At 45.0% G+C, this 25,777-nt stretch overlaps 1 protein-coding gene across 2 annotated transcripts in view; it reads left to right on the top strand.

The window, feature by feature from the left end:
• The window catches only part of LOC142573242 (ATP-binding cassette subfamily C member 4-like), a 495,730-nt gene that overhangs the window by 345,435 nt on the left and 124,518 nt on the right, over window positions 1–25,777 (top strand). For both annotated transcript variants that reach the window (XM_075682847.1, XM_075682846.1), the window contains 2 exons: window positions 20,831–20,934; window positions 23,845–24,042. In XM_075682847.1, coding sequence (XP_075538962.1) covers window positions 20,831–20,934; window positions 23,845–24,042 — 302 coding nt within the window. The remainder of the gene's footprint in view (window positions 1–20,830; window positions 20,935–23,844; window positions 24,043–25,777) is intronic.

Below are 25,777 nucleotides of genomic sequence, written 5' to 3'. Positions count from 1 at the left end.
CGTTCATTGCTTGAACACTAAGGTCTTCTTCCGGAGTTAAAGCCGAATACCTGTTCTGTAGCTTGATCTGGAATTCCTCTATTTTCCCTCTTACGGCTAACTCATTAATCGGCTTCTTATGTACCAGTTTCTTCCGTTTCCTCCTCAGGTCTAGGCTAATTCGAGTTCTTACCATCCTGTGGTCACTGCAGCGCACCTTGCCGAGCACATCCAGATCTTGTATGATGCCAGGGTTAGCGGAGAGTATGAAGTCTATTTCATTTCTAGTCTCGCCGTTCGGGTTCCTCCACGTCCACTTTCGGCTATCGCGCTTGCGGAAGAAGGTATTCATTATCCTCATATTATTCTGTTCCGCAAACTCTACTAATAACTTTCCCCTGCTATTCCTAGTGCCTATGCCATATTCCCCCACTGCCTTGTCTCCAGCCTGCTTCTTGCCTACCTTGGCATTAAAGTCGCCCATTAGTATAGTGTATTTAGTTTTCACTCTACCCATCGCCGATTCCACGTCTTCATAGAAGCTTTCGACTTCCTGGTCATCATGACTGGATGTTGGGGCGTAGACCTGTACAATCTTCATTTTGTACCTCTTATTAAGTTTGTCAACAAGACCTACCACCGTCTCTTTAATGCTATAGAATTCCTGTATGTTACCGGGTATATTCTTATTAATCAGGAACCCGACTTCGAGCACTGGACGTGCCCGCTTTTTAGCACTGTATAGGCTTATTTTGGCCTCCTAACTTCACTGAGCCCTATTATATCCCATTTACTGCCCTCTAATTCCTCCAATAGCACTGCTAGACTCGCCTCTCTAGATAACGTTCTAGCGTTAGGTGCAGCGGTGGCGTAGAGGTAGAACACCCGCCTCGCGTGCAAGAGGTCCGTGGTTCGAATCCCGGTGCCGGCAATTTTCCACCGGATATAGAAAAAAAATCCGCGTGTTGATAAATTCCACAAACAGGCCTGGAGTGTGGCCTGATCCCGGTGACCAGAACCGGTAACGCACTCCCTCACCAGAGCAGGATTGACCACCCTGGTGCAGTACTTGGCCACAACCTCCTATATGAACACTTAAACATGCCGGAACAAAAATTAGCAACAAGGTGAGGCTTGCGTACGCTGCTGCAAAAATCCGCAGACAGCTCAGTACATCCTACCTGAATGCGAAGGTTTTCATCCAGTGAGACCCGTTGGTGACCTAGACCTTACAGCAGCGATTGAATTTAGAGTGGATAAAAGCACAAATTAGTCAGCACGCGAGGTAACTAAGAGACGTTTGTCCCCGTATTCAGAACTGCATCTTAACTTTAAGCTTATGCTTGACTTGATGTAAATGACGCCTGGTGTGAATGTGCCCAAGACGCTCGCCGCGTTTCCTTTAGTGTGTTCTTGGCAGGTATCGTTAAGGACTCCTTCGTGCGGTCTTTAAGGAAATACAATGGAATCAAATGGAATGTAACAAAAATCATGTCGAGCGTGCGCTTCAAGTTAAGGTGCATTTCCGAATACGGGGGTAAGAGTATTAGTGTAAATAACTGTGCAGGTCCAAGCCATCGTGTGAGTCGACGTTATGCGAAGCATTTTGCAAGCGGTTGGCTTTGCAGCATGGTTTGGGGTTGTGAAAAGCGTGACCACGTTTACCAATGTTTTGTGTAAATCCAGTGTGTGTGTGTGTGCGACGCGAGTACTGTGAACTAGATTTAACACTACTGTGTCTGTACGAAGATAGCAGAACTGTGGCAAGGACGATTGGACGATTTCTACAAGCGATCGAATGCATGAGCGGCATGGAAGTTCGAGATTTGGCAACAGAGGCTGCGCGAAGGAAAGACGCTTCGCATTTACCTGCTTAATTTTCCAGGCTTACCGAGAGTAAAGTGTCACAGGAGCATAGTTGACAAGCGCAGCGTCACCACTGCTCAAGTGGGGGCAGCCAGACCGTCCGGTTATCAGCTGACCCTGCTGAATCTTGCTGGACCACGTGGAGCTCGTCGTCAGTTGAGCCTGGGATAAAGGAACTATCGCATCGATGAAGCAGCATTTGGCAATAGAGGCAGCGCGAAAGAAATACGTCTCACATTTCCCTGCTTGATTTTGCAGGCTTCATCATCATCAGCCTGGTTACGCCCACTGCAGGGCAAATGCCTCTCCCATACTTCTCCAACTACCCCGGTCATGTACTAATTGTGGCCATCTTGTCCCTGCAAACTTCTTAATCTCATCAGCCCACCTAACTTTCTGCCGCTCCCTGCTACGCTTCGCTTCCCTTGGAATTCAGTCCGTAACCCTTAATGACCACCAGTCATCTTCCCTCCTCATTACATGTCATGCCCATGTCCATTTTTTTGCTTGATTTCAACTTAGATGTCAGTAACTCGCTTTGTTCCCTCACCCAATCTGTTCTTTTCTTCTCCCTTAACGTTACACCTATCATTCTTCGTTCCATAGCTCGTTGCATCGTCCTCAATTTAAGTGGAACCCTTTTCGTAAGCCTCCAGGTTTCTTTGACAGTAAACCGTCACAGAAGAATAGTCGACAAGCGCTGCGTGACCACTGCTCAAGTGGATGCAGCCAGACCATCCGGTTATCAGCTGATCCTGCTGAACCTTGTTGGATCACGTGCAGCTTGTCGTCACCGGAGCCTGGGATCGACGACTATCGACTATCGCATCGACGTAGCAGGACGTCGATGCGAAGTTTCCATACGTCGCGAAGTCGTATGGAAACTTTCTTAAGACTCGGGATCCTGCGGACTTCACTTCCTTTAAAAAATACACGACCTATTTATATAACAACATAGTCAACGCGAAGGAAAGACGTCGCACATTTCCATGCTTGATTTTCCAGGTTTGAGACTTTACTTTATAGGGAAACTTATCTATTTGTTAGCCTGCCGGCTCTGTTGCCAAAGCACTGTTATCTTCGGCTGCTTTTCATGATTTCAACGGAAGTGACAAATTCAACGGAAGTGACAACGGAAGCTCTCAAAACATAGCAACAGTCACTTACGCAGGAAGTCGAAGCACTAAAAGAACAATTGCATGAAACATCGCTCAAGGCAAACAATAACGGAACAAGAACATCAAAATTAAGGGAATTCCGCATGTGAAAGCTGGAAATCTAGTTAATATGCTAAGCAAAGTAGGCGACGCACTGGGTGAACCGATTAAGAAGGAATACATTGAGATTTGCCATCGAGTTACATCACGGAAGGCGGACACGGAGCAGCGTATTGTGGTTGTTTTCAACCACCGCGTAAAGCGTGAAAAAGTGCTTGGGAACGCACGGAAGGCTAGAAATATTTCCAGTGACCTAGGATTTGACAAGCGGCAAGCAATATTTGTAAATTAGCATCTATGTCCACAGCCAAAGACGCTCCTGGGCATGACCAACGCTGAGAAACGAGAACTGAACTGGTGTTTTATTTGGGTGAAGGGCGGTAAAATCTTTGCATGCAAAACAAAACATCCAATGTTATTGGAATTGGTTACGAACAAGAAGTGCAAAGAATTTGCGAGTAGACACCTCTACATAAAGATTTCCTTGATCTGTTTCCTTATCTTATTTGCGCCATGTGAATGCTTTCACCAAGAAACGCCATAAAGCCGAATTCGCGCGATTACCTTGCATTTCTTCACTGTAACGCACAATCAGCTAGGCACAAACATGATGAATTTGACGCGCTTTTCAGCGACTTCACATTTAAATTTTACAATGTAATGATAACGGAAACATGGGATTGATCTGAAAAAGAAGGGGTTCGAATGCCTGGTTTCCAAACCTTTTATTTGAACCGTTCTGACAGGTGTGGTGGGGGTGTATACAGCTTGTATCTGAGCAAATTTCATGTAGCATACTTCCAGCTTACTCTGCATTGACAACAGATTACGAAGTGTTCAGTCTAGAATCGCACAACTGTGTTTTCACGTTCGTGTATCATCAGCCTAGTGGCAACACTGATAATTCTTTTGCGTTTCTTGAAAGATTGTTGTGCTTTATCAGCATAAATCACTTTGTGGCGATTTCAATATTAATCTTTTAGTAAGTACGCCGAAGTCGCGAAGATTGCAGATTATTTTTTATTCTTTCTGCTGCAGAAACGTAATTGCGGCACCCACAAGAATTTGTACCAACTTCGAAAGCTCTCTTGATTTGTTTATCACAAATAGCTCGGACGGCTATGTGCAGTCTGGTGTAATTGAAGAAAGCATAGGAGATTCTTCGCCCGTGTACATGTTATCTAAGGTTATTCGCGCATTTTCGAAGTCGTATTGTTTTATAGTTCTGAGGCATTTTAGATTCAAGCAATTAATCAGAAAACTGTACAAAATTTTCACACGGAAATAAAAAAAAAATTACTTCGGCTCTGTACATGACTGCACAGAGGCAAATGAAGCATATAATTTAACTATGCATACACTTAAACGTTTACAAAGGTAGTTTCCCGTACAAAAAAACTAGAAAATTGAAAAAAATTTGGAAACCATGGCTTACTGATGAATGCCTTAGAAGGATGCGCGAAAAAAATATTCTTCGTATGGAAACTTTCTTAAGACTCGGGATCCTGCGGACTTCACTTCCTTTAAAAAATACACGACCTATTTATATAAATTCCTGAGAAACGACAAGAACAGATATATCGAAAACGTTTATAATAGAGCGGGAACTAGGAGCGATGTCGTTTGGTGTGAAGTAAACAAACTTCTGCTGCCGGAATCTCATAATAAGCAGGAATTTGAGCTGACTATTCGTAAGAAAGCAATTAGCGATGACGAATTAGCTGACAAATTTAACAACCACTTTACGTCTCTCACCTTAAGCACGCATAATATAGCTACGGAACAGTATTTGCGATGACAAAGAGGCGAGCAGGGTGAAGACGACGACGACGATTAGAAGCTAGCGCGGGCTGTTGCCTCTTGGCCATGTGCGGCGTATTTCCTTGTAAATGTACTTGTATATGGCTTTTCGTCGGCGTCTTCCTACGTAACATATCTGGTGGAGGTGGACGATCCCTGCACCTCGTCACGGAGCTTCGCAGTGGACGGTACGTCGAGCCTTCCTTCGTGGCTCCAGGCGACAACTCGACTGCACCGGCTCCGACACCGGCTGCCACTTCGACGACATACATTACTCTACCCCCTCCCCGTGATCCTGGCGTATTCTCGGGCAAAGATGGGGAAGACGTCGAGGACTGGATCAGCCTGTACGAACACGTCAGCCGCAATAACCGGTGGGACGCTACTATCATGCTCGCCAACGTAGTATTTTACCTCGGTGCCACACCTCGAGTTTGGTTTCCGACGCACGAAGATGAGCTAACCAGTTGGGATTAGCTTAAGCAAAAGCTCCGAGACATGTTCGGCAAGCCCTACGGTCACCAACTTGCCGCGCAGAAGGCGCTTTCTGGCCGTGTGCAGACGTTAACAGAGCCCTACGTCACGTATATTCAGGACGTCTTGGCTCTGTGCCGCAAAGCTGACGCACACATGACTGAGTCCGACAAGGTCTCCCACATCCTCAAAGGCATTGCCGACGACGCCTTCAACTTGCTCGTTTTGAACAATAATAATAATATTTGGGGTTTTACGTGCCAAAACCACTTTCTGATTATGAGGCACGCCGTAGTGGAGGACTCCGGAAATTTTGACCACCTGGGGTTCTTTAACGTGCACCTAAATCTAAGCACACGGGTGTGTGTGTGTGTGTATATATATATATATATATGTTCTGATTCAAATACGGATGTATTTATATTATGAATTCGTTTTGTACATATGTAACACATTCTTTTTGTGAATATGCTGCAACTCTTTGTCAAAGCAAGGGTGCAGGAACCTTGTCAAGCTGCGATTGTGCAGATTTTTGTTCCAGTCCTTGCATTTTCCTTTGCTGTGTAAAGGAAAATGCGACACAAAGTTGAAAGTGGAAATTGAAAGACGGGTGAGAAGTGTAGAAACCAAATGGTCATTGACGGAAGCAAAGCGTATCACTTGGAGGACAGAAATGAGTGACGTGATGGTGAAACGTTAGCACAACCTGAAGCCCGTGTTCTTTTATAGTCATTCGGACGAGTGGCGCGGTGCACTGCTAGCCTTGGTTAAGCTGTGAAGCCGCTGCATAGTGGAACTGGGCCCAGCGTGGTAGTATTTGGATCCTACGTACTGAGTGTCATTGTTTGATTAAGCGGCCTGGTAACGACGAGAAAGGCCGTCCGGTATGAGGTTCGGGAGGAACCAGGAGGCGGCGCGTTGCTGTCCGATGTTCGCAAATGAACGTTCGTAGTAAACTTGCTTTCCAATTGCAGGTTGCATCGACCATCTGAGGCCGGAGTTTTCTTACGCATGCCACGTGACATGAGGGCCAGAATCGGAAAGGAGAGTTGGATTACGTTGCTGCAGTGATGATGCAGCTACCGTGATAAACTCGAGCGTCCAGCAGCGCAAGTTTGTAGACAACTTGGTTCACATAAATCCACTTGGGTCGGCTTAGCTTCTTGTCATGGTAATATTGTCATGCCGTGCATGCATGCATGTCATGAATTTATGCGATGATCGTCATGCATGTAGTGACATTTCATTCATGTCACGCATGCATGCCGGGACACGGATATCTAGAATATATCCAGCTATGTATGTCTTGTCACTCAATTCACTGATTGCATGTCATATAATTTAGGACAATTATGTCGTGACAGGCGTGTCATGTCATTCATGTCATCACATAATTGTCATTCTTGTCAGGTAGATTTTTAACAAATTATGCATCAGGATATCGAAGACATGAGATGGGATGCATTGCATTATGAGCTTGTCATAAATGGCAATTATGACATGAGGTGATAGCATTGCGGTCATTTCATTACTTGGATTTGTATTAGGATACGTGGTGGCGTGGAACAGTGGCAGGACACCGGGCTTGTAATTGGGGTCTTCCTCCAGACCACTATATTTTCAGGCTTAGAGTTGCGCCTGACACCGCCTAAAACAATTGCCGAGAGCCTGTGGGGCTACGAAATGGCACTCTCTCCCCAGCGGCTACGGATCACCTCACCAACGTGGCGTTGAGATCTGCGAGGCGGCAGGGTGTGCTAAGAATCTCTTGATCCGGACAGGCCACCACTTCAAACAACCTGGTAAAGTTCTCCTGCCGAGTGAGGCTAGCATTGCCTTGGATATTATTCGCTTTAGTGATGTTAGAAGTATTGGTGAGGATTATACAGTGATCACTAACGGCCACGTCGTCTGCTACAGAGATCTTCCAGATTAGAAAGAATACGAAGTAGGACTCCAAATTTACAAGTACATAGCGGGCAACAATAATGAGAGGGTAGCAGTCAGTGTAATAAAAATAACTAGGGTATATATATTAAAGGTAGTACAAGCCTATGTTGAAACCTCCAGTCAGGATGATAAAGAAACGTAACAGTTTCAGGATGATGTTAAACTAGCAAAGAGAAAAATGGAAACTCCGTATACTGTAGTCGTTGGCGGCTTCAGTCTTAAAGTAGGCAAACAGGCTGGGGAACAAATAAGTGGCCACTACGACATCGTTTCTAGGAACACTACAGGAGAGACGTTCTTAGAGTTTGCGGACAGATATAGACCCCGAATAATGAATAATTTCTTCAGGATGTGCAGTAACAGGAAGGGGACCTCGAAAAGCACTTTTCTTGGGGCATCGTCGGAGAATACTTCATGTTCTATGCCGATCCCAGCAAATTACAGGATTTAGAATTGTTCGGTAAGGTGAAGGACAGTGACCATTGGTTAGTGAAGTCTAGGATTTCTTCCAGTTTGAAGAAACGAAGAATAAAATTAGTCATGAGGAAACAGGTCAGCTGGGACGCAGGAAAGGCCGAAACCTCGTAAACAAATACGCAGCTTTAGAACAGGAAGATGAAGATAGCATTGTTAAGGAAATACTCCGTAATTAGGTTCATTTCAGAAGCAGCAATTGAAGTGGAAGGTAAGGCACCAAGACCACCAGTACGTAAGCTCTCCTAAGCAACAATGGACCTAATAAAGAAACGAAAAGGCATATAAATGTATAACTGAAGAGATCACATAGAACTTGTTCAACTGTCAGAATTGATCAACAAGGAGAAAGTCCGTGACATTCGAAATTATAACGTGGGACATATTGGACGAAGAAGTAGAAAGGGCCACAGCACGAATTAGGTGAGCAGTAAACTTAGCATCCGAGAAGGCAAGGTGTACGCACTGAAAGGCAGTAGGATAATATCATCAGCAATTTCGACGATGTATTAAAGGCAGCAGAGGAATTCCGTAGTGACCTGTATTGTATCCAGAGCAGCCATGCTACCTTCGTTCGAATTAGTGATGAACAGCACCCAGAGGCAGCTTCTATAACTAGCGATGCAGTTGGGAGGGCCTTAGAAGATATCACCCGTGGAATGACGGCAAGAGAATAACGGCAACAGTAAATTTAGTCAAAGATGGAGGAGATGTCATGGTCGAAATGCTTGTGGCCGTTTTTACGCGATGCCTCGCGGCTTCAAGTGTACCAGGTGTCTGGTAGAATGCCAATATTGCACTATAACGAATTAGAAAGGAGACATTAAAGAATTGTAGGACCACAGGCCCATTAGCTTGCTTTCAGTCTTATTTAAAATGCCGACCAAAATCAATTGCAATAAGATCCATCAAGAGAACAGGCTGGCTTCAGGAAGGCATGTTCTACAGTGTATCACATCCATATCGTGAATCAGGTAATTGATAAACCTGCGGAGTGTAATCAGCCTCTGTATATGGCGTGTATAGGCCATGATTGAGTAGAGATGCCAGCAGTCATAAAAGCATATGGTATTCCAGGAATATAGGATGCATGCTCAAATATCTTAGGAAATATCTACAAGCGTTCCACTGCTACCTTGTGTCTCCGCAAGAAAAGTAGAAATCTAACTATTCCGGAAGGGGTCAGGCAAGGTGACACAATATCTAAAATGCTATTGTCACGTGGTAGTGACGTTGAAGAGCACAGTAGCAAATACTGTGAAAGACAAAACTAACATTTATTGGGCGAACCTGTGCCCACAAAAACAGGCTACACTTATAGCACAACGATAGCGGCGAACACGGTCGGCGATCGTCGAAAATCTGATCAGCGGGTCAAATGCGTCGGCTTTTATACAGCAGTCATCGTATGTTCCAGAGTAATCGTTGGGACCCGCATGCCTTCCACAAAGTTCTACAACATTCGAGTCACGCGATGAAATCAGATAACACAAGGTTCGGCGACAACAGACAGCGGATAGAATGCATCGATAACTTTCCAGAAACATCGGATACATGCAGACGCGTCCGGCGCTGTGCGATTACATTTGTGAAGCGGCGAAATGTGGTCGCGCGTTAAATATAAGTGCACTTGTCAATATTCACGGCATGCTTAAAAGTGTAGAAGCTGTCAGTCTGGCAAGGTCTAGGAGTGCGGATCAGCGGCAAATATCTCAGAAACCGTTGGTTTGCAGATGACATTTTCCTGCTCAGCAATACTGTGGATGAACTGCAACAAATGATTCAGAAGCTTTACGAAAAAGCTGTAGGACTCGTGCTAAAGAATAATGTGCTGGACATAAAGGAAAAATATGATGTTCAATAGCATGACAAGGCAACAAGAATTCATGATTGCCAGCCAGCCTCTAGTGTCTGTGCAGGAGAGTGTTTATCTAAGTCAATTGTACACAGGGTACCCTGATGATGAGAAGTAAATTTACAGAATAATGGGTCGGGGTGCGTACGGGAGGCATTACCAAATCTTGACTGGGAGCTTACCCCTGTCGTTGAAAAAGAGTGGACAATCATTGCATTCTACCGGGGTTAACATATGGGGTAGAATCTTCGAGGTTAACAAGGAAGCTCGAGAACAAGTTAAGGACCGCGCAAAAAGCGATGTAACGAGAAAAAAAAAACACACGCTCGAACTGTGTATTGCCGCAAGCGGCATGTGGGCGGTTCTGGGGTGGCAGGCGGTCGGCGCAATCGGTCAAAAAAATTGTATTTACGCTACGACCGCTCGGTGCCGTACGGTTCGCATGCGCCATCTGGCTGGTCAAACAAGTAACTGATAACATGCAACAGCGCGTCGGCCGCGTCTTGTGCTGGCGAGCAGAAAATTTCGCCCTGTGCCAGGATTTCGTTATTACGCTTGCCTTGTTATTAGTCATTTTTATTAGTTAGCTCGAGCGGTTCGCATGCGCCGGTATCGGCACTCCGATTTGTGGACGCGATGACGTCTGTTAAGAGCTAGCAACAGTTCGGCGGTGTGAAGGTGTTCGAAGTTGGCAACTATCGCCAACAGCAGACGACACATGCATATTTTTGTCGATGTGGGTTCAACCTGCGGCGTCATGGTGAAAACGCGACGCAAACATTCTGTACTGCATGTGTTGCGTTGACGCGGTGACCCATCTTTGGAACACTGTGCAGGCATCTTACCTGTGCCATTTTTTTATTTATTGCTAGCGCATAATGTTGCAATAACATACTCGGTTGTGTCTAGCGCGATGTCGCGCTTATTTTGTAGGAGTGCAAGCGAAAGCATCCAAGAGCGCGCGTGCACACGAACACACACGTGTATTTAAGGCAATGGACAAGAGATCCGTCGCAGTAACAGCATATTACGCTGAAGTGCCGCAGCGTTATCCATTAACATACTCATATACACATGGTTCTGTTATCGCGGAATACAGCTGTGTCGATCGACAGGTCACGTCTCTTTATTACCAAGCAGGCGTGTGAATCCTCAACTACGGCTTGTTGATTTACTTGGATCTTGCTGCCCACATTTTTTTAGTAGCTGCCAAGTTAGAGGTGAGCCTATAATTGATTACATGATGTAATATGGTAGCGCCCTTCGAAAGAATGAAGTCACACAGACGGAATAAACACGAGTGCTGTGCGACGCAAACACAGCGCTCGTGTTTCTTCATTCACTGTTACGTCATTGCTCTGAAGTGCACTACCATATTACATCATGACTAACAAACTAGCCCAGCAGTACGTCTCCAGCAATTGATTATAATTGGTTATGACAAACATAAAAGTTATATGCATGAATGGCAGTTACGTTATGCAGCTTGCAGAGCACTTGAGCAACATACACAGTGCAAGGAGTAGCCCTCGCTTCTTAAAAATATAAAATATCTGCTGTATTTGCTCCTGCCGGGAAACAAGTAATAGTGTAGCTTTTATTTAAAAACAGCCTGAAAATTCAGTTGTAAAAATCAGAAGAGACACATTGGTTTAAAAAAAATTGAAGTCAGTGCTCTATTGGTATTGAAATTGCTCTACACGCTCGATCAAAGTTATTTTTACGAGCTTATCTATGATAAGTCGTGTTACGCAATAAAATCTGACAGTTACAACTCTACGAGGTTTGATTAGATTTTTGATGGTGAGCGAATACGGAGGTTGCAACGTTTTGTAGGCTATCTCTTGGCAGAGAATAAATAGTTTCAGCATTTGATAAACGAACTACTTCATGCCGTAAGGCACACCTGTCGTTAGACGCCGCTGATTATAATACTTCATCCCGACTTCTCCCTCACCAGTAGGTTAAATTTAGCAAGCTGATTGTGCTTTCCAATAAAGATATAGCGGTCCGAAAAAACGTCACATGATGCAAGTTGCAGAAGCTGACACAACTCATCAAGCAAACAACGCGTTTCCCTGTATGTTCTATGTACTACGCAGATAAACAGCGTGGTACACGCTAGGTAACATTTACCATCAGATCACTACATTCGTATTGCACCAAACGCTGAAGAAATGAAACATTCGCAGTCACCATCATCGCTAAATATCGCCAATCAAAGCAAACAGAACAGAGAGCTTCGCTTACGTACGTCTATCCCCACAGTGCGCAGAATCATCATAATTTTCTAGACTGTGAAGTTATACGCTTAGCGATCACGCTCATTAATTAAATGGTTATATTCGAAGGTGAAAAAAAGCAGCTGTCGTGTGCATGGTGAATTTGAGTTAAACGGCTTCAAACCAATGGCATTTGCGTCATTGCTGACTTCCTAGGGAACGTAGTTGCCAAAAAGGGCTACAGTTGGTAGTGAATTCAGGAAGTTGAGGAACGGCAAGAAGGCCGAAACTTGCAGATGACCCCAGGAAGATAAAATGACTTTCATAGCAGCATGGTGAGGGGTCTGTGCGATGGTTTCAACGTCCATCAAAAATCTCCCAAAAATATAAACAGAGGTCGACAAAAATGTGGGCATCTAGGGAAAGGTGAAAGCGATGGAAATCCCGGGCAGCACAAATTTAAATATAAAATAAAGATCAAAAACCATAACGTACGTTGGCAGGAAGGCCAAATGTCGGGCAAATACGCTGTTGAAAGAGTTCTGCTGAAACCCGATTGTATCGAATAAGCCAAGAATGTCGGCAAGTGTTGGAGAGAGGTTCAGTAGGCCCTATCGCCAACTCCAGCACCGGACAATTATCGGCTGACTACACATATAAGCGAGATGCTTTGTCCTCAGTCTTACGGGGTGTGTCCTTACAGGGCGTTGAACGCGTCTGAAATTTGGGACACGGACTTCATCACATTGGTTACAATGCACACTACGGTGTCATTATTTAAAGGCTTATACCGATTTTCACGCAATGACCTCGCGAACAAATCGTCTGACGTGCCGACTGTCACTTTCCTCGACCTGCCAACGTTCCTGAATAATGTCCTAGACAGTCTCACAACTCTTGAATGGAAGTAAGCGTGAGGAGTTGTGCGCGAGGCCTTTGAGTACGTGGGCAGCATTCTTGGCGTTCGATACCTGCTAGTGTACATATAGGCTATATTAAGTAGGCAAAACGGCAACATGATAGACACTATGGAGAACCGACAAATCTTGCATGTATTACTGCACAATAACCTTAAATAGTGGTCATCTTTCACGCACGTGAATTGTCTGTAAAGGGCGGTGCGATTTGCGCACCGCCCTTTGCACAATGCGATTTGCGCGCATGTTAGGCCCAAAGGAGTACCTGGCCCGGCGACCACTAAATGTGAGGTGACATTGTTTAATAATAATAATAATAATAATAATAATAATAATAATAATAATAATAATATTGGTTACGCCCACTGCACGGCAAAAACCTCTTCCATACTTCTCCAACTACCCCGGTCATGTACTAATTGCGGCCATGTTGTCCCTGCACACATCTTCATCTCATCCGCCCACCTAACTTTCTGCCGCCCCGTGCTACGCCTCCCTTCCCTTAAAATTCAGTCCTTAACCATTAACGACCATCGATTATCTTCCCTCCTCATTACATGTCCTGCCCATGCCCATTTATTTTTCTTGATTTCAACTAAGATGTCCTTAACTCGCGTTTGTTCTCTCACCCAATCTGCTCTTATCCCTTAACGTTACACGCATCACTCTTCTTGCCATAGCTGGTTGCGTCGTCCTCAATTTAAGAAGAACCCTTTTCGTAAGCCTCCTGGTTTCTGGCCCGTACGTGGGTAGTGGTAAGACACAGCTGTTAATACGCTTTTCTCTTGGGAGATAATGGACACCTGCTGTTCATGATCTTAGAATGCCTGCCAAACGCGCCCCAGGCCATTCTTATGCCTCTGATTATTTCAGTGTCATGATCCGGATCCGCGGTCACTACCTGCCCTAAGTAGATGTATTACCTTAGCACTTCCAGTGCCTCGCTACCTATCGTAAACTGCTGCTCTATTCCGTGACTGTTAATCATTACTTTAGTTTTCTCCGGATAAATTTTTAGACCCACCCTTCTACTTTGCCTCTGCAGGTCAGTGAGTATGCATTGCAATTAGTCCCCTGAGTTACTAAGCAAGGCAATATCATCAGCGAATCCCAAGTTACTAAGGTATTCTTCATTAACGCTTATCCCAAATTCTTCCCAATCCATGTCTCTGAATACCTCCTGTAAACACGCTGTGAATAGCACTGGAGGGTTCGTATCTCCCTGCCTGACGGCCTTCTTTATTGGGATTTTGTTGCTTTCTTTATAGAGAACTACGTTGGCTGTGAAGCTGCTATATCTATCTTTCAGTATTTTTACATACGACTAGCCTACTCTCTGATTCCGTAATGCCTCCATGACTGCTGAGGATTCGACTGAATCCAACGCTTTCTCGTAAACAATGAAAGCTATATATAAGGGTTGGTTATATTCCGCACAATTCTCTATCACCTGATTGATAGTGTGAATATAGTATATTGTTGAGAAGCCTTCACGGAATCCTGCCTCGTTCTTTGGTTGACAGAAGTCTAAAGTGTTCCTGATTCCATTTGCCATTACCCTGGCAAATAGTTTGTAGACAACGGACAGTAAGCTCATGGGTCTATAATTTTTAAGTCTTTGGCGTCCCCTTCCTTATGGATTAGGATTATGTTAGCCTTTTTTCAAGATTCCGGTACGCTAGAGGTCATGAGGCATTGCGTATACAGGGTGGCCAGTTTTTCTATAACAATCTGCCCACCATCCTTCAACAAATCTGATGTTACCTGGTCCTCCCGAATTTCCTTCCCCCTTTGAATAGCTCCCAAGTCTTCCTTTACTTCTTCCGGCGTTACTTGTGGGATTTGAAATTCCTCTAGACTATTCTCTTCCATAACTTCGTGGATGTTAATGGTACTGTAATAATCTGTATAGAACTCCTCAGCCACTTTAAGTATCTCATCCATATTAGACATGATATTGCCGGCTATGTCTCTTAACCCATACACCTCATTCCTGCCTATTCCTAGTTTCTTCTTCACTGCTTTTAGGCTTCCTCCGTTCCTGAGAGCACGTTGACTTCTATCCATATTATACTTTCTTATGTCAGCTGTCTTACGCTTGTTGATTAACTTGGAAAATTTTGCCAGTTCTATTTTACCTGTAGGGTTAGAGGGTTCCATACATTGCGTTTCTTGATCAGATCTTTCGTCTCCTGCGATAGCTTACTGGTATCCTGTCTAACGGAGTTGCCCCCGACTTCTATTGCACACTCCTTAATGATGCCCATAAGATTGTCGTCTTATCGGCTTATATGCCAGTTTCTTCCATTCCATCCTCAAGTCTAGGGTAATTCGAATTCTAACCGTCCTATGGTCACTGCAGCGCACATTGCCGAGCACGTCCACATCCTGTATGATGCCAGGGTTAGCGCAGAGTATAAAGACTATTTCATTTCTAGTCTCGCAATTCGGGCTCCTCCACGTCCACTTTCCGCTATCCCGCTTGCCGAAGAACGTATTCATTATCCGCATATTATTCTGTTCTGCAAGCTCTACTAATAACTCTCCCCTGCTATTCCTTGAGCCTATGCTATATTCCCCAACTGACTTGTCTCCAGCCTGCTTCTTGCCTACCCTGGCATTGAAGTCGCCCATCAGTATAGTGTATTTTGTTTTGACTTTACCTGTCGCAGATTCTACGTCTTCATAGAAGCTTTCTACGTTCTGGTCATCATGACTGGATGTAGGGGCGTAGACCTTTATGACCTTCAATTTGGACCTCTTAATATGTTTCACAAGACGTGCCACCCCTTCGTTAATGCTAAAGAGTTCCTTTATGTTGCCAGCTATGTCCTTATTAATCAGGAATACCACTCCTAGTTCTCGTCTCTCCGCTAAACATTGGTAGCACAGGACCAGCCAGCTTTTTAGCACTGTATATGCGTCTTTTGTCCTCCTAACTTCACTGAGCCATGTTTATCCCATTTACGGCCTTCTAATTCATCCACTATCACTGCTAGACTTGCCTCACTAGATAACGTTCTAGCGTTAAACGTTGCCAGGTTCAGATTCCAATGGCGGCCTCTCCGGACCCAGGGATTCTTAACACCCTCTGCTGCGTCACAGGCCTGACCACTGCCATGGTCAGTTGCTTCGCAGCTGCTAGGGATTGAGGGCCGGGGTTTGATTGTTGTATTTATATAGAAGGTTGTGGCCATGTACTGCACCAGTGTGGCCAATCCTGCTCTGGTGAGGGAGTGTGTTACCAGTTCCGGTCACCGGGATGAGGCCGCACTCCAGGCCTGTTTATGCATTTTTATGAACACGTGGATTTTTTTCCGATAAGAAATAGCGCGGCACTGGGATTCAAACTGCAGTCCCCTTGCACGCGCGGCGGATGCTCGACGTCTACGCCACCACTGCACCCTAAGGGTAGTTATCTACTAAGTAAGTAGCATGCTAATGGACGACAACAAAGAAACAGTCCACACAATTGTTGTGTGATGCATTTTGCCCCAAAGTGTCAAACCACCTTTAGTCATCAAGGAAGAAGTGCTAAACGGCATTCCCGCAAGTGGCTAAAACTTCATACTAGCCTTAGACCTGAAAAGAGCCTTCGTGAATCTGCTACACGAAGCATTGCTCGGCCAGCTCAACGTGACAGATTGCGGAGGGAGGGTGTAGAACTATATCAGATCCTTTTTGAATGAAACAACGGTGAATATAGGCCTGCATCAAACTAGGTCCGCCCCATTCGACATGACCAAAAAGGGTGCACCTGAAGTATGAATTATCTCACCACTCCTATTCAACATAGCCATGAAGAGAGTAACCAGACACCTTGACCAAATATAAAATCTACTCTACACAGTTTACGTTGACGATATCACTCTCTGGGCGAACAAGGGCTCTCACGGGTACAAGGAGGACACTCTTCAACAAGCAGCAGATGCAGTGTTTGCCTTCGCGAAAACCATCGGGCTCCAATGCCCACCAGAGAAGTCTGAAAAGGTACGCATCCAGAAGGAACGTTACAAAAGCAACGGTCCCATAGATATCCCAGTGGACGGACACACAGTCAAGGAAGTACATCTGATTTGCATCCTCGGTTTCTGGATCCAGAACAACGGATGGGCCAGATACATTCTTGACACGCAAAACACAATCACGAAATAGGTTGGCAGAATGATCAAAAGGATAGCCAGCCGTCTGACATGCATGAAGGAAGAAAACACTTAGGCTCGTCCACGCCCTGGTGCTAAGCAGAATCCTTCCATACTGCTACACAAGTTGGAAGACGACAAAGCCCAAGTCATTATCAGGAATGCCTACAAAGCTGCTCTTGATCTTCCCAAACATACAACCATGGACTAACTCCTGTCTGAAGTTGTTTGCATTACCTATGCTGAGCTAAAGGCTGCAGTACTGCTACCTCTACGCGAACACCTCAACGAGACCCACTCTGGAAGGGCGATCCTCAAGACAGCAGGCTACCCACAGCATCTAAAATATGTTAACAAGGAGACAGGGGAGCTACCTGACCTCATTAGAGAACATATCTCTGCCGCACCTATTCCAAAGAACATGAATCACGCCAGACACCTTGACAGAAGGTAGGACAGATTCAAGGCGCTCGACAACATGTGCATGGATAATCCCGACGTCACATACGTAGATGCAACACAATGATCTAACAAGAAAGGACTAATCTACACAGCGGTCGATTACAACTTAGACCTCATTCACAACAATAAAGTCGTCAAGGCTTCTACAGCCGAAGCAGAAGCGGCAGCTATCGCCAACGCCATTCGTCTGCAAGGAGAAGCTGACAATGTATCCGTGATCTAATCAGACTCACAGGATGCCTGTTCTTCATGAAAGGCCTGGTTCCCAAAAACATAAGAGACTAGCTTTCTAATAACCTCAAACATCATCACAACATCATATTGTCCCCATGCCACGTCGGCTTTCCGGGCAACGAGGCATCCAACGCACCAGAACTCTTCTAGCTCGAGAACTCTTCAACCGAGCGGATCAGGTGACCGCACTTTCACACACTCAGATCCCCACATTTAGAAGAGACGTCCTGACCTATCAGAGACTCGAACGACAGACGTTCGGTTCACCTCAGAAATCCGTCAACAGTGCGGAAGACAACAATCTCCATAAAACACAAACGAACGTATTCCCGAATCTTCACTTACTGAACAATATGTTTCCCGAAACATGCAAGGCCGATTGCCCTTGGTGTTATGGAAAGATGAATGTTTCATATCTCATGGGAGGTCGAGGTAGGCAAACACCTACACATCTACGCCCTTAATAAGGGGCAGTGGGAGGTACAGCTCGCCAGCTTGGATCCAGGAGAGCAACTAGCCCTCATCCAACTGGTCGGGTGGGCAGCAAAGGCCAGCGGGGCACTGGACTAAGGGCCCCGACCACGTCGACTTCTTTCGGCAAATGGAGTTTAATGAATGCATGAACTTGTTCATGCGTCCATCTTGATACATGAGCATATCTTTTCTTGATTTGCAGTGGCTGTCATAGGCCATCAGTAGGGAAAGCGAAATTGCTAGGGAAACAATAGGGGGTATCTTAACGAGACCGATCGGTGAAAATGAAAAGCCGTTCATGACAGCCTCTCTCGTAGACGCTGCCCGACGCTAAGAATGGTTTAGCTCGGACCTGATATCTAAAACGTGAAAATCAAGAAATCGTTTTTCTCGGCAACTGCAGCACCAAATTTGATGAGATTTGTTGCACTTAAAGGAACAATTTGGAATATAGTGACTGTTCGTTGGGAATCCTTATGTCATCAATGTTTTAATAAAGATTAGTACAAATAGAATTTTTTCAGAAAATAAAACTATCTGTAGCTCAGCAATCAAAAAGTATAGTACAAGTTTGTCAATTGCGCCTAAAAGTGGAAGTAAAGCGGACAATTAAAGTCTATATATTACACATGACTTTAAAGAATACCAACAATCTGTGAGTAGACCTTCTGCGAAATCCTTGTAAACAATGCGACAAATTCACGTAAGATATAAACCGACGTATCAACTTTGTCCGCTTTGGACGCACTCATAGATACAGCTTACAGAACTGCAATATCTATTATAGGTGCAGAGATGCGAATCTGTAAGCTTCGTGCTTCTATTTTTTTTTCAAGCTCACCAATATTTTTAAATTCCTTTTTTTAAACATCCCGAATAAATTGGAAATTCTGCTTCGCACATACACTAGAAACTAACATCCTCTTTCAAATGCAACAAATTTCATTAAAATTGGCCCATTTATCTCATAAAAGGGTTTCTGCGTTGTACATGTATTTGAATAGGCAACATCGGAGTTTGGCCCAAGCTAAAGCTGCTGCGAAGTGCTTCCGACGATTACCCTAGCCAGTTGACTTCGCAGCATTAAAAAATAAGAAGAAAAAAAATACCATGGCTGCTTTTCGGGAAGCCTCTGAAAAGCCTGGAATCAATCACCGCAGCGCTGCGTTTGCCTCGTCGCGGCTAACCATTCTGCGGATATTTCCAGCCGACGAGCGGCCGCTCTTTGTCAAGGACACTGAGAACGTGCGGACGAAATGACCACAGAAGGACGGGAATAGCCACCGAGCGAACAACTTTGGTACAATTCAGCATATTCACAAAGCTTAAAAATTAAATTATGGGGTTTTACGCGCCCAAACCACTTTCTGATGATGTTGCACGCCGTATTGGAGGACTCCGGAAATTTCAACCACCTGGGTTTCTTGAACCTGCACCTAAACCTAAGTACACGGGTGTTTTCGAATTTCGCCCCCATCTGAATGCGGACGCCGTGGCCACATTCACAAAGCTATTATTCTGCTTCGAACGAACGTATTCCCGAATCTTCACTTAGTGAACAAAATGTTTCCCGAAACATGCAAGGCCGATTGCCCTTGGTGTTATGGAAAGATGAAGGTTTCATATCTCATGGGAGGTCCGAGTTTGAAAACACCTACACATCTACGCCCTTAATAAGGGGCAGTGGGAGGTACAGCTCACCAGCTCGGATCCAGGAGAGCAACTAGCCCTTATCCAACTGGTCGGGTGGGCAGCAAAGGCCAGCGGGGCACTGGACTGAGGGCCCCGACCTCGTCGACTTCTTTCGGCAAATGAAGTTTAATGAATGCATGAACTTGTTCATGCGTCCATCTTACTACGTGAGCATATCTTTTCTCGGTTTGCAGTGGCTGTCGTAGGCCATCAGTAGGGAAATCAAAATTGCTTTCCCTACTTGCGGGCCAAACTATTGAAATACATGTACAACGCAGAAACCATTTTCTGAGATAAATGGGCCAATTTTAATGAAATTTGTTGCATTTGGAAGAGGATGTTAGTTTCTAGTGAATGTGCGAAGCAGAATTTTGAAAAGTTTCTGCATGACACTTTTTTGTCTGAAAGAATACCTGTCCACCGCTCCCTGAGCGGTGGAGAGCGGTGGGCAGGTAGGAAAGGAATAGACGCATGGCCAGCGACTTTCTCACTGCCGCACGTCCTTTCTGGTGCGCTTTTTTCCTGCTCAAGTCGTGAAGCAACGAGCATGCATACGCACGCTTCTGTACTGCGTAATAGGGCTCCCAGAGGACCAGCCTTGGAGTGCGTACATTTAGGGCTGCATTTGAGCACGAACCAATAGAAGACGATTTGGAAGACGAAGGCGTCGACGCGCTTGCGCCACTTGTGGCCACACGAAAAGGGCGACGTTTATTGGCGCTGTTCGCTATGCGCTTGCTTTGAGAACAGTACGAGGCTTATACGAAGAATGTTTTATACCCGCCGTGGCTGCTCAGTGGCTATAGTGTTGGGATGCTGAGCACGAGGTCGCGCGATTGAATTCCGGCCACGGCGGCTGCATTTCAATGGAGGCGAAAACACCCGTGTACTTAGATGTAGGGGCACGTTAAAGAACCCCAGGTGGTGAAACATTTCCGGAGTCCTCCAATACGGCGTGCCTCATAATCGGAAAGCGTTTTGGGCGCGTAAAACCCTATAATTTAACTTCTTAAGAGTGTTTTATTGTTTGTTTAATGATGGCCATTTCGATGAAATGTTTTTCCAAACCCAGGTTCAGTGTCTGGCGGTGGTGTTGGTCTAGCCATCGCAAATGCTCTTATGCTAACTGGAATGTTCCAGTGGGGCGTGCGACAGTCGGCAGAGATTGAAAGTCAGGTAAGCCAGTGGACCCTTTTTTGTCCAGACCGACTTCCGTATTGCGCTCTTTCTGACAAACTTTAATGGTTTAACTGTGGTTGACAAGTATCTCTAGGAATCAGCCAAGCAGAATTTTGCACGGAATCTTGTATTAACATATCGCACTAACAAACTGGCCCGCGTATTGTACGCGAAACTGTCAGCACGGCCACAAGTGCTCAGAAAATGACACATGCCAGTTTGTACAGTTCTATCAAAAGAGTGGATCACAGGACATCCTTATATTAAAGAAAAATGGGAAATGGCAGAATTTTAGCGGGAAAGGCAAGGAATTTTCTGTTTGGTGTCGAATTAGAGGATACATGCAAATTGCTCAACTCTACAGTTCAGAATGTTTAGATACCGCATATATCGTGCACTACGATATCAGTATATGCCAATGCCACGTAACTGCACTGAACCAAGGTAATGTCGTTTGCCGTCGCTTGGAGATAACCAGATTATTTTGTGCATTCCGCCTAATTGTATAAGTAGTCTCGAATCCCGGCCACGGTGGCCGCATTTCGATGGGGGCAAATGGGAAAACACCCATGTACCTATATTTAAGTGCATGTTAAAGAACCCCAGGTGCTTCACATTTGTAGAGTACCCTACTACGGCGTGCTTCATAATCAGATCGTGTTTTTGCCATGTAAAACCGCCTAATTTAGTTTTTAATAATTACAACTAGTAATCAACTCCTCAGATATTTTAATTGGATGAGAACTACCAATGAGAAAGTTGTAGAGCAGCATGAGAAACTCGCGCTTTCTGGTGATCAATATGTGCCAGATAAAAGTGTTTTCCCGGCGTAGAAGAAGCCCGCGAGTGCACCGCGTGACTGGCGGCTCGAGGAGCTTCGTGCGAATTTGCGGGCTTCCTTGAAGCTGGCTGAAACACTTTTATGTAGCATGTACTGAGCAACGGAAAGCCGTTATAGGGAAGTTTTCATGTTGCTCTTCAATAATTGAGAATTTAATTAATCAACTAACACTAATTATGTAATAAGGCGGAATTCAAGAAATGATCTGAGAATCTTGAAGCGACAGCAAACAACATTGTCTTGGTTCTGTGCAGCTGCGTGGCTATTGCGTATCTTCAAATCCTGGTGCATTATACTTGGGACACCCTGCATAAAGCTCTTGCATAAAGCGCATTTCTGCTTCTACCCAGGAGGGCCAAAAATAGCAGTAATTTCACATTTGGAAAAAATGGGCGTAATGCAGTTTTGACGCGCACCGAAAGGTTTAAGGTGATGATGTGCTTGAATATAATTACAAAATACTAGTTTTCTGCAACTATTTGGTGCGGTTCACGAGGCTTGTAGTGCTTTACCTCGGCGAGCTACGCGGGGCCCGTTGCTTATAATTTCTTTAAGTGGGAAGCCTAGTATGCGCTACAATAAATATCCATATGAAGTTGATGAATTGCGGGTAGAGTAGAAGATTACTTGTGCAACTGTTCAAGAGTGCCATGCGGCAATTATCAGCAATGTTTCCCAGATTTCCAAGTGAAGTGCACACGACAGACACTTCATATTCGAAGGAAATTGGTAGCATATTAACAATAATGCGCGCCGAACGTTTAACGTTCTTAGCCTGCTTAAAATATGGGCAAATGTTTATAGAACACTCTTTTTTTCTACGTTCATGTAATATACGTTTTCCCATCATCCTCTGTGCTCCAAATTAGGCATATTGTTTTTACATAGTTAAAATAAGCCACATCTTATGAGGGATGTGGATGCGGGAAAGTGTGTGTGCTAATGGCCGCCTTTGGCACTGAATTAAATATTGAAGTGTTCCGGAGCATTATGATTGTGTTTTACGTAAGGCGCGAAATGCAGCTGCTGCCTTGGCATAACTAAACTAAGATCGAACTTGCTAAAAATATGGGCACCACTATGGCAAAATAGTGTGCGAAGCCAAATGTGTGGGGATAAAATAACGCCTCGATAAATAAATTTCTTTGGCATTTACTCTAAAGCTTAGTATGGCTATGTTACGCTATGTTTTCTAGCGTCCCGAGGGAACTAAGTCTTGCACAAAGTTTTCGTTTGTTGAAAATATCAGGCAGGTTCGGTGCTGTAGACGTATCGAAGTGTATCAGTTAATGAGGGCTAGTGCATTAACCTAAGTATGCAAACGCCCCGTCAGCGCTCTACGAACGGCGCATAATGTATCCCGTTGAAATATAAACGTTATTAAATGAAAATTTAAGGAAATGTGGGAAACCTTATGGCGAATCTGCAGGTAAATCCGAGTGCCCCAGATGACACGTGCGCCCCGCTTACACTTTAATGAGCTTAAAGAAAAGGAACCAGCCGTCCATTATTTCACGACAGTACGAGCTCTTGATTTAGATATGACTTCTGGTAGGGAAGATCCTAGCAAAAATCTATGTCTTACCTTCCTGTCGGGATGTTTGGTTTGCTTCACCACTGTTCATGGTGACCAACTTGTTCAGGTGACAATACGCCTGCCTATAGTGAGTGTTTAAATTTCTTTTGTGCTCGTTAAATCTTGTATTTCTAAATCTCTCAACGCAGCTGCTTTTCATGGCAAAGTAAGTAGCAATAACACCGTTTTTGTTGCCGCAGTGAAAGAATGTTAAAGAGGAACCTTGATCAAATACTTGGCAAATAACAGGGCTCAGTCGTCGAGCTACTTGTATTGCCCACTCAGTTTCAATCGAGCGTCGCATTCAGTTAAAAAACGAAATAAAATCGGCACACTATCATAAATTTTCTGCGCAACAACGCACTTTTTCCTGCAGCGCCTCGCTCCGTGCCGCCGTATGAAATAAAGCAAGTCGCGCAGCTGACAGCGTCCACATGAACAGCGCTAATGCCGAGGACGGGCGTCTCGGGCATTCGCTCTCTCCCCGCAGATGACTTCGGTGGAACGCGTGCTCGAGTACAGCAGCGTGCAACCTGAGGCCGAGCTGCAGTCTTCGCCAGGCAGGAAACCGCCGACCACGTGGCCCGAGCATGGTGCCATAACACTTGACGGCATGTCCCTGTCGTACTCGAAGGACGAGACTCCTGTGCTTAAGGACCTTCGCTGTCACATAAAGGCCATGGAGAAGGTACGGGCAATTAATGCGGCCGCGATCAGCAACGTCGCGTTCGTACGTTAAACGTTACGACGGGACTAACCTGCCCCTACATTTTCAGACCCAACAAAGTCCATCAGAGGGCACGCGGTCACATCCGTCACCGTGGAAAAATAGTGACATCGTTAAGACAAAAGCTTCTTTTGTTTGCCTAAACACAACGATACAAGTTTCTCATCACATGCCGCTTCCACAACACTTTTCATTCTGCATCACGTAGTGTGATTTGAAATTTACAGCTCAATAATATTTTTGTTTGGCATCGGCAATGGTGCAGCAGTACGTAACACACCGCCCGTGTTGTTTGTGTTCTCTCACGCTGTCCCTGTCTTTATTTGCGGTCAATATGATATGCGTTAAACACCAACTAGGTCAAACTGAAGTTCTCCTGTAACACACAAGGGTGTGGCTAAAGATAAGTCCAACGCCTCCCATCAAATTTTTTTACAGCTATATTAGACCGATCCGGCAGTGTTTTTATGAAAGCACGTCCGATATGTGTCCAGTTGTATTTTGCGTGCTGTACATTAAGATACGCCGAACACAAGCACGGAAAAAGCTAAATACATGCTTCACCCGCGTCACCGTTCATTTTGTTGTGGTGCTGTGTCCCCGCGCACATTAACATGCTCACCACTGCTGCAATAACTGCAGCATCTGCTTCCACAGCGTTGACCGTGCTTTCAGGGCAACAAAACGCATTCCATTCAGTGTACTTCGACGCGATACTATGACATCCCGTACTTCTAGCAAATAAACAACTGAGGCAATTATGCACTACTACCAATCCGTTTAAGTGACTGGTTCCAGTTGCAGCATTTCACATTTACAAGGATGTCAAAGTCGAAACTGAGATCCAGAAATCAACAGAATCGTTGACTAACGAAAGCAGTCAAGAGGAGCCCTATTCCAACAGAATTTACGTGACCCTTGTCGTAACGATTGCGGTCTCTCTGAGAGAAGTTCTTTTTTGAGGCTTCTTCAGGAGGCTGCTTTAATCATACCGCTATGCAGACCACGAATCGAAACTTAAAAAAAAAGATGGTAGCGCCAGTAACAACATCTTATAACGCGTCCTGATGCTGCATATGTATAAACGTATAATCGACCGTGTCCACATAAACAAACCTCAATTTTGACGCTCTTTCATCTAATTAAAGTGGTGAATCCTGTATAGATTGCGTTCTCACGGGTTGATTCTTAGAATAGACTTCCTGACAGTCCAGAGAATTGTAACAGACGGTAAGGGTTAATTTACAAAAGTGATGGGTGGTTAGCGTAGCGCAAGGGACAGGACGGTCATCCAAGGTCAACGTGCAGCGGCCTCCTGAATTCCTCTACTTTATTTTCCGGCAACGACCTCGCGACCAAGCTGCTAGGAAAGCACACGAAGGAGCAGCCCTTCTTTTCGTGCCTTTATCGCGGACTGACGTAGCACAACGCTTAAGCAAGCTAGCCCACTGTATGACATTGGAGAAGTGGCACACACCTGAATTCACCCCACATCGATTGCATTCCCTCGACCCATCTATGCAATGGTGGCCGTTACCTGGCCTTCCGTGCAATCAGGAACCTATGCTGTGCCGTTTACGCTTGGGTGTCGCATTCACCAATGCATTTACGTGTTTGATAGGAATGGCTAACAGCGCCGAGTACAATGCCTGCGGTGTCGAGGAGACAATAGAAAACCTACTGTGCTACTGCCCAT

Source organism: Dermacentor variabilis, chromosome 2, assembly GCF_050947875.1.
Source record: "Dermacentor variabilis isolate Ectoservices chromosome 2, ASM5094787v1, whole genome shotgun sequence".
In the NCBI taxonomy this organism is placed as follows: Eukaryota; Metazoa; Arthropoda; class Arachnida; order Ixodida; family Ixodidae; genus Dermacentor; species Dermacentor variabilis.
This window is presented reverse-complemented; position numbering and strand designations above follow the sequence as displayed.